Consider the following 11,070-nt stretch of genomic DNA (forward strand, 5'->3'; position numbering starts at 1 on the left):
TTGAAAAAAATAGGAGCGCAAAAACAGAGAGCAGACTGCAGAAGCCTTGTAGCCGTTTAATTTAGATTTTTAAGAATGGATTAAAGAAAAGTTTTGCCTTGGGGCTTCACTTTTTCATTCAAAACGAATATTTTAAAGTTTTTTTTAAATATTTTTGTAAACCTTTTCTTTTTGATTCTTGATCGATTTTCTGTTTTGATAAGTTCTCGTTTCATTCCATACTCAAGGCATTTCCTGAATGAGTTCATATTAACAAGATTAAATCTGAATAAAAGGGGCAGTAAGCGTAATTTCATTGGACCCTCCATGAAAAGATCAACCTCGAAAAGTGGTTATTTCTTTGACTTTCTTGATTGTTTCTTATTGAGGTTTCCAGCAAACGAAAACTTTCACGAAATTTCGGATTTTTTCGCAAAAATGAATTAAGCAAAAATATGCGAAAACGATTTAAAATTTTACGAAAAAGTTAAACGAAACTTTAGCTGCAACAAAAAATGGCTCAAAAAACTTGTGGAATTCTCCATTTTGAGAGGTCAGCATTAGAAGTTTTATTGTACAGTGAGTTCCAGATATATGAGTAAATTGCAAGAGTTTTTTATAATGTCGTATTCTCAACATATTTAAGGTCAAATGCCGCGGAAAAACAAGTTTACTATATCAAATGTCGTCCTTTATATTTCAGGGTTATCAAATTATCTTGAATTAAAAATAAAAAGCAGTTTCTCAAGAACTATCAAAAAACGTATGACTCTACAATGATATTTGGATATATTTTCATAAATGGTATTCAACCCTTTGAAGCTGCGAATATATCAGCAGCTTTCTTTTTGTGCAGACTAATGATGAAACATTACAGCTGTCATGCATTTTAAAATAAATTTCAAGACGACATATCATGATTTCTTTCTATGCATTCATATATGCGAGATTGGCTGTATCACTCTTGCAGAGTTCAAATAAACAAAAACATAGATATCTAATTTATACTGCAGGCAAAATTTCGGTTTTTTTCGCAAAAATGAATTAAGCAAAAATATGCGAAAACGATTCAAAATTTTACGAAAAAGTTAAACGAAACTTTAGCTGCAACAAAAAATGGCTCAAAAAACTTGTGGAATTCTCCATTTTTAGATGTCAGCATTAGAAGTTTTATTGTTTTAATAACTACAATAAGCTATTTTATTGTACCGTTCGAAAACGGGAATTGCCATCTTTGCATGGAGGGTCATACTCATTTGAAATTATGCTTTCAGTTCCTTCAGGCATAAAAAAATCCTAGTTTTAAAGAAAAAAATAAAATTGTAAATGTTTGAATCGAAAAAAACAATGAATCCCAGATACATAAATACATAGCAAGAGTTTTTTATAATGTCGTATTACATATTTAAGATCAAATGCCGCGGAAAATGAGATAATATTAACATATCAATTGCATTCATATTTCAGGGCTATTAATTTACCCTGAATTAAAAATAAAAAGAAGGTTCTTTAGAATTATCAAAAAACTTATGACGGTCTATGTAATGTATTCATATATCTGGGATACAAACGATAATTTTGAATATCAAAGGGACTTTTCCGAAATTATTAGAAATAAACACGAGAAATATCCTCCCCAGTCCCTGTTATTTATCAGATAAAGGTTTTAAGTGTATTGTCGTAAATCGGACATGCCAGACTTTTAATGGAGGGTCACTTGAATTTACAAGGTCAGTCCCTTTAAATAACATTTGCATGTCCCGGTTTAAAATAAAAAAATTATCACAATTCAATCCGATTTTTTTAATCAAGAGAATTTTGAAAAAATTACCTTTGCCGACATTTTTGACAGAATTTCCTTGTAAACTTGTCAATGGTACAGTTAGATGAGAAGTTACAAACCAAAACCTAGGTTGAAATTCAATTGGACAAGAGAGGAAGTTCTACTTTTAAATATTTAAAGTTCAATAAGTGTTAAACCCGGTAAATATACACACAGACATTGGCCTTATTTAATGAAAATTTTTATTTGATATTTTTTATTTGACTTTTACGCTATCTTAGACGGTTTTTGAATTAGAAATCGATCAGCATCGATACAGATAAATGTATTTTGTTGAAGTTGGACTAAAAATCCATGATTTTGCTGATCAGCCACAGGAAATCCAAGCAAATTATGCCAATTACATAAAACATATTTTATTCCAACGCTCATTCCCCACTAGGCTTTCCAATGTAATAGTACTTGCGTACAATTGTAAGTCCTGTAATAGCGCGCAATTCCGCACAATTCCGAGCAATTCGAGCACAATTCCGAGCAATTCGAGCACAATTCCGCACAATGGAATTCCGGAATGGGGACCCTATTCCCAATCCCAGAAAAATGTTGATAAAATTGGAAATTATTAGAGTGTTATAAAGTAATATTACAATATTATTTATTTCATCAAAATATAACAATATGAAAAATACTATAAAGTATAGTCATTACCGTTTATCAAACTTAATGTTTACCTTATTTGCATTTCGTCTAAAAAATGCCTTGCAACTCTCACAGCTAAACCGAAAATTGTCAATTATACAAAAAAGGAAATTTCAAAATCGACATTTTTTCACTTATGAAAGGAAAGTTGTAAATTAAAAATTGTAAAATCTTATTATGTTCGGCCAAAATAGAAATTTAAGATACGAAAAATAATTACAAACTTTTGGAAATGGCAACAAGTCCGGGCCCAGATATTATAATTCCTTTAGGTATTAGTAAATATTCCTAACTACTCCAAAATTATTTCCGATTGCCGCATCTCCACAAATTATGCAATCTTTAGTCACTGAAGCCTAAAAGAAGTTGATTTGATTTCACATTTCTATTAAAATTCAATTAAACATAGGGGATAAAGATAAAATAATGGTATTTTGGTTCAATCTCAATTTTTTCAATAAAATAAATGGTCCTAAATCACAGGCTCTAATGAATCAAAACAAATCAAAAAATGTTTTTGTATGATTCCAAGTAAATGTGAATTTAGCTTTTATTTTCCCCATAATTATACTTAAAGAGACAGTAGAGGTCATTTCAGGGGACTTTTTGAACCTTACAACGGTATCCTTTAAACCAAGAATAATTCGTAATATCATATCATCTGACAATTTTCCACTGTCAGCATAACTACTGTTATAAAGAGCTAAAAATCGAAAGTTTTCTATTTTGAGACAGAAAAATAAGTAAATCTCATTCATCCTTGATCAGAGTAAGGTTTAAAAAGTACCGTTGTAAATTTGGCAATACGCAACTCTTAACAAACCTGAAAATTACAGAAACTGTCCATGTTGCTTCGTTTAATTTAGTTGTTGATAATATTGTGAAGTTTAATTAGTCTTCCTTATAGTCCTACGTCTAAACCTGTAATTATTATATAACTGCTCTTTTTTCTTTTACTTTTTCTTTAAACGGTATGTTGCCGTAATTACTTCCTCTTCTAAATCCGGACAACACGGATAACTCACTTCGGGCTAACCAGAGTGAGATGCATTCGGTTTCTTTTGTTTGAAATTAAGCAAACGTGTTTTGTTCTACAATTAAACAATCGTAAAACTACTAATTTTTTTATTCTGTATTTTCTATACTTTTTTATTCAAAGCGTATATGCCGAAAAAAAAATTATTTAAGAAAAAAGACTACCAAATTATGTTTAATGGGTCAAATTGTGATCGAAAGTTAAAGCTAACGGGCAGCCTTAGTACATTTGAATTTCCGAGTCGGGTCAACCTTTACGGTCCCAGTTTGTACTGTATCGCCTGGACATTGGGTAAAAAAAGCAGACACTCAATAGGACTAGCCGGTGCAACAAGGGTAACGCGGTCAGACTTTAGGTTGAATTTTCTTTTAGTAAAGGGTTAGATGTACGCGTACTGTGTGAGCTGTCTGAAATATTGTCAAATCCACGTGAACTCCTTTTATTACTCTGACAAAGGTTTAGAGGGTATATTCTTAATTGGCAATGGAATTTTAACTCTTTAAATTAGATGGTGCACATAAAATAACGGGTCTAGTCCCGTTGTTAATATCTTTAATACTTTTAATTGTATACGGTACAGAGCGTCCCGGCCATATCATATAAGATTATCTCCAAGCTTTAACGCCAAAATAAACATATTATAGAGGACGTGAGTCAGACTCTAATAAAACGCATAGATAACTTCCAGTATATATATTTCTTATAACTTATTACTAGAGGGTTCAGAACTAGAGTCAATATCGATATCGCACGTGTAGACTGTAGAGATCATATCAGTGCTAATGCCCCGTATCCGTTCTATCTCATTCTGTTGAATCTTGTGGAACTAGTTTAACGCGGCCAGGCATCGTCTTCCACAATATAATATTAAAAAACATAGCATTTTCTCAAGAATATTTTTATATTAGCCTTATTCAATTTTTCAAAATAATAATTATTCTTCTTAGATTTTTTAATTAGTCCCGGACACCCTGTATAAGAGCAATGTACGCGGTGCTAACTCTAGAAATGAAATTAAACTAAACTCAAATTGATATCTCTATTTTAATATATGTATAATATATTGATATGATGCTTATAGCAAGGAAAGATAAGATATACATTAACAAAACAGAGAAACTTAATAATACATTAAAATCATTTAAAAGTCGTCTTTTATTATCAAGTAATATCTATCTTTTTATTCCTAATATCATAATTGTTTAACCAAATGTAAAACATGTTTAAAGTCTAAATGTTTAAATTGTTTATCATTAATGGCATCAAAAAATATTATCTTCTATATAATAAAACAAGACATTCATATATATAACGGCTAGGCCGAATGGGCTGAAATTGTGTGTGGACACTTATGGTTGGCCGGGGGGTGTCAAAGGCTAAAAAAATCTAAAAAACTTTTGAAACAAACATTTTTTTCAAATTTTTTTTCCAAATTTTTTTTCCACTGGCAACGCCGGGCCCTTTAGCTAGTGATTAATGTACAAAGATTGATTAACAAACGAAAAAAAAACATTTAAAAAAGTGAACGAACGGATTATAAAAAAGTTTGACCATACCTAGCCCTTTTCTTCGATAGTTAGAGATTCCAACGCATGTGGTTTTTACGTGGATTTAAAGGTTTTGTCAATATTCCAGAAAATTGTAACTTTCGATCCCAATTTGACCCATTAAACATATTTTATTAGCCTTTTTTCCGGAATACTTTTTTAACGGCATATACATATTTTGAATGAAAAAGAGGGTACAACAAATCCGTAAATTAAAAGATTGTCGCGTCAAGAGTGTTTAAAGAGTGTTGAAGTATAGACCAAAACACGTTTGATTTCAAATAGAAGAAACCGAATGCTTCTCACTCTAGTAAGTTCGGGGTGACTTGCATGCAATTGTGTGCACTTACATGCAATTGCTTGCACTTGCAAGCAATTTGGAAATCTTTGATAATTGCGTGCGTTAAACGCAATAGTGCTTTTTGAGCAGGAAATTCCGATGTAAAATAAAGTTACTCGCACAATTTAATACAATATCTTTTGTTCTGTATCTGAAATTATGAATAAAATCGGTCAATTTCTTTCTTATACTAAATTCTTACTTTATATTAGAAAAATATAATTTTTATATAGAAAAATAAGTAATTTCCTAAAGAACCATTTTTGTATTGGATTTGGATTCTGGATTTTTGGAATGAATGCATTAAATGCCCTATTTACATACTCCAAGGAGATTCGTCTAAATCAATTTTTGAAGGAATTCCCCATTATAAAAAGAATTGTTTCATAATTGATATAAAAGCCAACTTTTACTTAAAGTGTTTACATGTGAATAAAGTAATATGTATTCCTATTTATAATTCGATCAAGGGCTATTATAAATAGTCGTAAACAATTTAGTCCTATGTACGATACAGTTTTTAGTACCAAATTATGAAAAATAACGTAAATTAATTTTGAATAGTGTAAAAGTCATTAAGTTTCAATTTAAAAACAAAACTAATTGTAGCGTTGTGTGAGCTATTACTACTGTATAAGTATTTAAGGATTAGAATAATATATATAATTTTATTGAAATGTTTGCACAATGTTTCACTGAATATTCTATTGTTATTCAGTAGCAACCAATCTGCAGTAAAATATATGTCGTCTTCAGGTTTTCTTTCAATCATCTAGATAATAAATATATTATGATCATAAATATGTTGTACTCCTTTTATTTAAGAACTGCACTGTTGACAATAACAAACTGTTTTTAATTAAAAATTCTAGCCGAATTTACATTACGTATTCTTGTACGAAAAAAAAACTAGGGGGCGATTTAAGATCCCAAAGCCGTACCAGTGATGTCACGTATATTTTACCATCTCTTTCTGTCTAGAATGCAGTGATAACATTATAAGCTAAAATTCTAAAAACTATTTCTCGAACATTTAAGATGTATACCAAGAAACAATTTCTTCCATTGTTTTCCTGTAGCAAGAAATCAGCGATTCACTTTTGAAAATTTAAATTTAAATTATTGAAATTAAATCCTAATCAGACGAAGCTGTTAAGGTACCGTTGTGACTAAAACACACCACTTTATAAACTTTAGTCCATTAATAAAGATGACCTTCATTTTTTCAACATTTTTAATAAAAAATTTTGTATTTTGATACTATCTCAGTTTTTGACGTTTTTTAATTTGAGCTTATTACGTCTTTCGTATAGAGTCTACTTTGAAGGTAAATAATTAATTTAATTACCAACTATTATTGTACTTGTTTTTTGTTTTTCGTTCTTTCAACCCATTCAAGGAATAAATAGATTTGACAAATATGGATTCAGTGGTATAAGCTGTAATAACCTCAGTGTGTAGCCAACCATGATGAAGCTTAGAACACATTTTCTACTTTTATTCATTCCTGGGACCCTTGCTCAGATCTATAAATTTCAATATGGTATTTCATTTTAATTTAAAAGAATATTTTCAAATATTTCCGAAAAAAACCCATATTTATTATGAGATGTAATTATCATTGAGGAAACTTAAGTTTTCTGATACCAAAAAATTTTACTTTTTTGATAAAAAAAACTCCCGCACTTCCCCCTCCGCTTTCTTCACTAATGATGTTATACGAAACGGATGAATCCATATTTATACTTTGCTCGACTATTTGTTTGTCTGTCTTTTTGTTTGTGTCCAATAAACGTCAGAAAGACTGAACCGAATGGGCCTTAATTTTGTGTGGAACCTCACATGAACTCCAAGGAAGGTTTATGGATGATCAAAATTTCTTAGCCTCAAACAAAATTCTATTTTTTTATTAAAGTTTAAAAATCCACGAAATTCTTTTTTATAAAATCCACGAACTTTTTTGTTTTGTTTTGTTTTACAATGCATACAAAGAAAAATGTTCACAATTGAAATAGAATATGGTCGCGAAGCGCCCTGAAAGCCTAGAAAAGCATATTTGCATGCGTGATAGATAGATAGATCTAAACAACAAAATCGTTAGTATTTTTCCTGCGTCAAAAAGGTCTCCGATGAACTGTAATATGCCTCCGGTTGAATACTTTGGAGGTATAACTATATATTGCTTCCCCTAATTCAAAAATCCTTTAATTCAAAAGCACACGATGAGGATATTGAGCTCAGTTGGTGCCTATAATCTTATACTATGGCATAGAGGTTTAGACACCAATGACAATCAAGCATCAACTCCCAAGACCGGGTCTTCACGCAGCAAAATTCTGACTGGTTTGGCTTTATATACGGTCCATATTTTAGTCGTCTTATATTTCATCCACTCAGGAAAAACAACCAACCCGTCGGTTTAATTTTGAATCACTGATTCAAAGCCTCACGAATTTTTAACTTTGAATCGGTAATTCAAGATTTAAACTGGTGGAATTAGTCTTTCATAAATATCTTTTTTAAGGCTCAGAATTGAACTATTTGGAGCTCGCTGGTAACAATATCATTCCAGGCTTACCACAGAACTTTACTTTATGCTCCTCTCTCTACCTCATCAAATATCAAGGTGCTTGAATTCACATTAATTTACTTTATATTTTTACTAGCTTGGGAACCCGGCGTTGTCTGGAGTTAAAAGTAAGTTAAGAATATTCAATAAGAGTTAAATAAAGAAAATTTGAGGCAAATCAGCAATGGGTTATGATAGGACATTTACAAAAAACAAATAGAAATTACTGCTTTATATATATATATGCAATTTAATATTCAATTTGCATAATTTTAAGACCTTTAGAAGGGAAATATTTCTTGATTTATAGTGTTATCTTAATTCTTTAGTTCCATTATAATGTGCTTTAAGGTTCTTCAAAAATCTTTAAAGTTTTACAATTTTCGCAAAAACATTTGCACAATTTTGATCCTGAGAAAATACAGATTTCTTTTATTTTCTCTTGGGATAAAATATTGCAAAGTTTGATAACTTTTGTTTGTTTTGAAATGTTAGAAGTTTTGTGGTTTGAGTACATTTAGCTTACAGAGAAGCAACAACTAGGTCTTGCTATGCCATGGGTATACTATCTTGTGCTATAGGTGCTTCTTAAAGTATTCAGAGATACAAGTTGAGCTATTGCACTGGAGAATGGAGGTTTTTTAACTAGCTTTAATAGCAAGCCTGGTTAGATGTTATTAAGATCTGAACCCGTCAGAAGGAAGTTATAATTCTGTCGATTGAATCTGGTTCTAGGTGTTAGCATCAAGATATCAGTTCTATTTGCAAGTATCTGTCTGAGATGAACTTACAAGAATCAAGAATTCTTTTATCGAAATATCAACTCCTTTCTTATTCCATTTGTCATATATGCCATATGATAGAAAAGTGTTGATGATGGATTCTCAGAATTTCCAAACCCTTGCTTGGCAGTGAATTTAATTTGTCCAAACTTTAAGAATATATACAATAAATATAAACAATAGATGGATTGAAAATGGAACCTTGAAATGTTTTTCCTGATTTTAGTTTGAATGAGATATCCATGTGTTTTGGTTTTTAAAACTGTTTATTTTTATTTTTAAGCTCTTTATGTGCAAATGTGAACAATGCACTTCATGCTTCAAAAACAACAGAAAAATTAGCAGAATTAAACACTTTTAAACCTAGGAAAGCAAAATCTCTTCAACATTATTGCTCAAAATTAAGGTCTAAAATTACTGTTGTGAATTATGAATACCCATCTATAAATGGAGGTTCAATTTAAAATACAAAGACAGTCCCTTTAAAGAATGTTTTTTAAGAGTATGATGGACCTTTGCAGCTGATTCTTGATTCTGGAAAACAATGGATTTCTTTCTATATTTATCAAGCAAAAGTGGGAACAGGTAATTAAGGTTGGGCTGGATTCCATTAACAAACGACAGTTTTTAACCCTAAACAGGCTCCCGCAAGGCTATGCATGGATTCAGACCCCACAGCCTTTATAGGGTTAAAAAATTAACAGCCAATTTTTGAATCATTAAAAAAATGGAAAGAACCATTTATGAAAAGAATGAACGGAATGCTTTCTAAAAATAACGGCAAACATCGTAAATTTGTATGGTTTACTTCTAGGGTTTTCAGCGAACAAAAACTTTTTTTTAAAAATACGAAAAAATGGAATTAACAATTAATTGCGCTTTGCGGAATTCTCTGCTCTGAAGGCTAAGCATTAGAATTTTTACTATAACATAATATTTTTCGCAAAACAGATTAAAGCGAAATTTCGTGAAAAAAGCGAAAATTTTTCATGAGCAAATGAAATACAAAAATACCCTATTTACATTATGTAAAAGACGTAAACAATATCATTTTTTAATTCTCAAATATATATCATGCATATATAAACCATCAAATAACAGAATTAATTTTTTCATTTAGAAATTATCATTTGGTTTTATGTAAGAGGAGTCTGGCATAACTTTGGACTAACCTCAGTGATTAAAAGGGAAACATCATTCAATTTTAAAATCTTTTAACCCTTCTGTAAAATATTTATTTATATATTTGAAGGAAAAGTTTAGCTTAAACAGAATCTCTAGCCAAAATATTATCATTCATTTACGAGATAAACTTGATGAAAAAATTTATTGACATTGAATAATGAAATTTCTTCAGGCATACATGGACACATTTATGTCTTTCAGTTGATACCTCCAGGTACAGTGGGACCAGTTCAGATTTTTTATACAAAGACAACATTTATTTGATGTTTTTATGAAGCAAGTTACCAGTAGCTTGTAACATCCACTGACTTGGAATGCTCTGGATCCAGTATTAAAAGTTGTATGCAAATAAGTTCAAGTATAGTGTAAAAAAAGTCTCTGATTGCTAAATATGAAAATTTTGAGTTTTTATTTATTATTTGTGAATTTTGAAATTGGATACAGTTAAAACGGAAAATTTTAATTTGATTATACTTCTTGTAATCATTTCTCTCCTTCTACCTTTATTTCATTTTCTTCTGTTGACAATTTTGATGATTTTGAAAAAACAAATTCGTTCGAAACCAGTTGTTTTTGTACACTCACTCTGCTCAATTGTAATTGTATGATTGGTGTTTTGTTTCAGCTGACTCATTTTCTACTACAGTTATCAATTTTACTTTTATTGCCGTAACCAGGAATATATGACCTAGCAGATTGAAAAGGCTTAAAAGTTCAGGCAGTAGGGTGGGTTGCAGGGGGCATGGGTTGGTAGGAGATCAGGCAATTGTTCCAAATTTATCTTGTACTTTGAGTTTTGTGTCCAAATCCTAGTTTCGCCGAGTATTCTGAAGCATGGAGCCCACAACATCTGAAGCACGGAGCCCACAACATCTGAAGCACAGAGCCCACAACATCTGTAGCACGGAGCCCACAACATCTGAAGCACGGAGCCCACAACATCTGAAGCACGGAGCCCACAACATCTGAAGCACGGAGCCCACAACATCTGTAGCACGGAGCCCACAACATCTGAAGCACGGAGCCCACAACATCTGAAGCATGGAGCCCACAACATCTGTAGCATGGAGCCCACAACATCTGTAGCATGGAGCCCACAACATCTGCAGCATGGAGCCCACAACATCTGAAGCACGGAGCCCACAACATC

The 11,070-nt window shown here is 31.3% G+C and overlaps 1 protein-coding gene and 1 long non-coding RNA gene across 3 annotated transcripts in view; one reads left to right on the forward strand and one right to left on the reverse strand.

The window, feature by feature from the left end:
• Positions 1 to 3,793, reverse strand: part of LOC111708292 (nuclear hormone receptor HR96) — a 17,537-nt gene extending 13,744 nt beyond the window's left edge. For both annotated transcript variants that reach the window (XM_023481622.1, XM_023481621.1), the window contains exons 1-5: positions 3,285 to 3,793; positions 2,750 to 2,817; positions 2,494 to 2,536; positions 1,811 to 1,887; positions 163 to 234 (exon numbers count right to left, since the gene is read on the reverse strand). In XM_023481622.1, the coding sequence (XP_023337390.1) occupies positions 163 to 234; positions 1,811 to 1,887; positions 2,494 to 2,536; positions 2,750 to 2,817; positions 3,285 to 3,308 (284 nt within the window). In that variant the 5' untranslated portion in view covers positions 3,309 to 3,793. The remainder of the gene's footprint in view (positions 1 to 162; positions 235 to 1,810; positions 1,888 to 2,493; positions 2,537 to 2,749; positions 2,818 to 3,284) is intronic.
• Positions 3,794 to 6,701: 2,908 nt separating this feature from the next.
• Positions 6,702 to 9,930, forward strand: LOC111708293 (uncharacterized). Its single transcript, XR_002766624.1, has 4 exons — positions 6,702 to 6,927; positions 7,909 to 8,010; positions 9,237 to 9,320; positions 9,856 to 9,930. It is a non-coding gene; the product is annotated as an uncharacterized LOC111708293 (long non-coding RNA).
• The last annotated feature ends 1,140 nt before the right edge of the window (positions 9,931 to 11,070 follow it).

This window comes from Eurytemora carolleeae, unplaced genomic scaffold (genome assembly GCF_000591075.1).
Source record: "Eurytemora carolleeae unplaced genomic scaffold, Eaff_2.0 scaffold784, whole genome shotgun sequence".
Classification (NCBI taxonomy): domain Eukaryota; kingdom Metazoa; phylum Arthropoda; class Copepoda; order Calanoida; family Temoridae; genus Eurytemora; species Eurytemora carolleeae.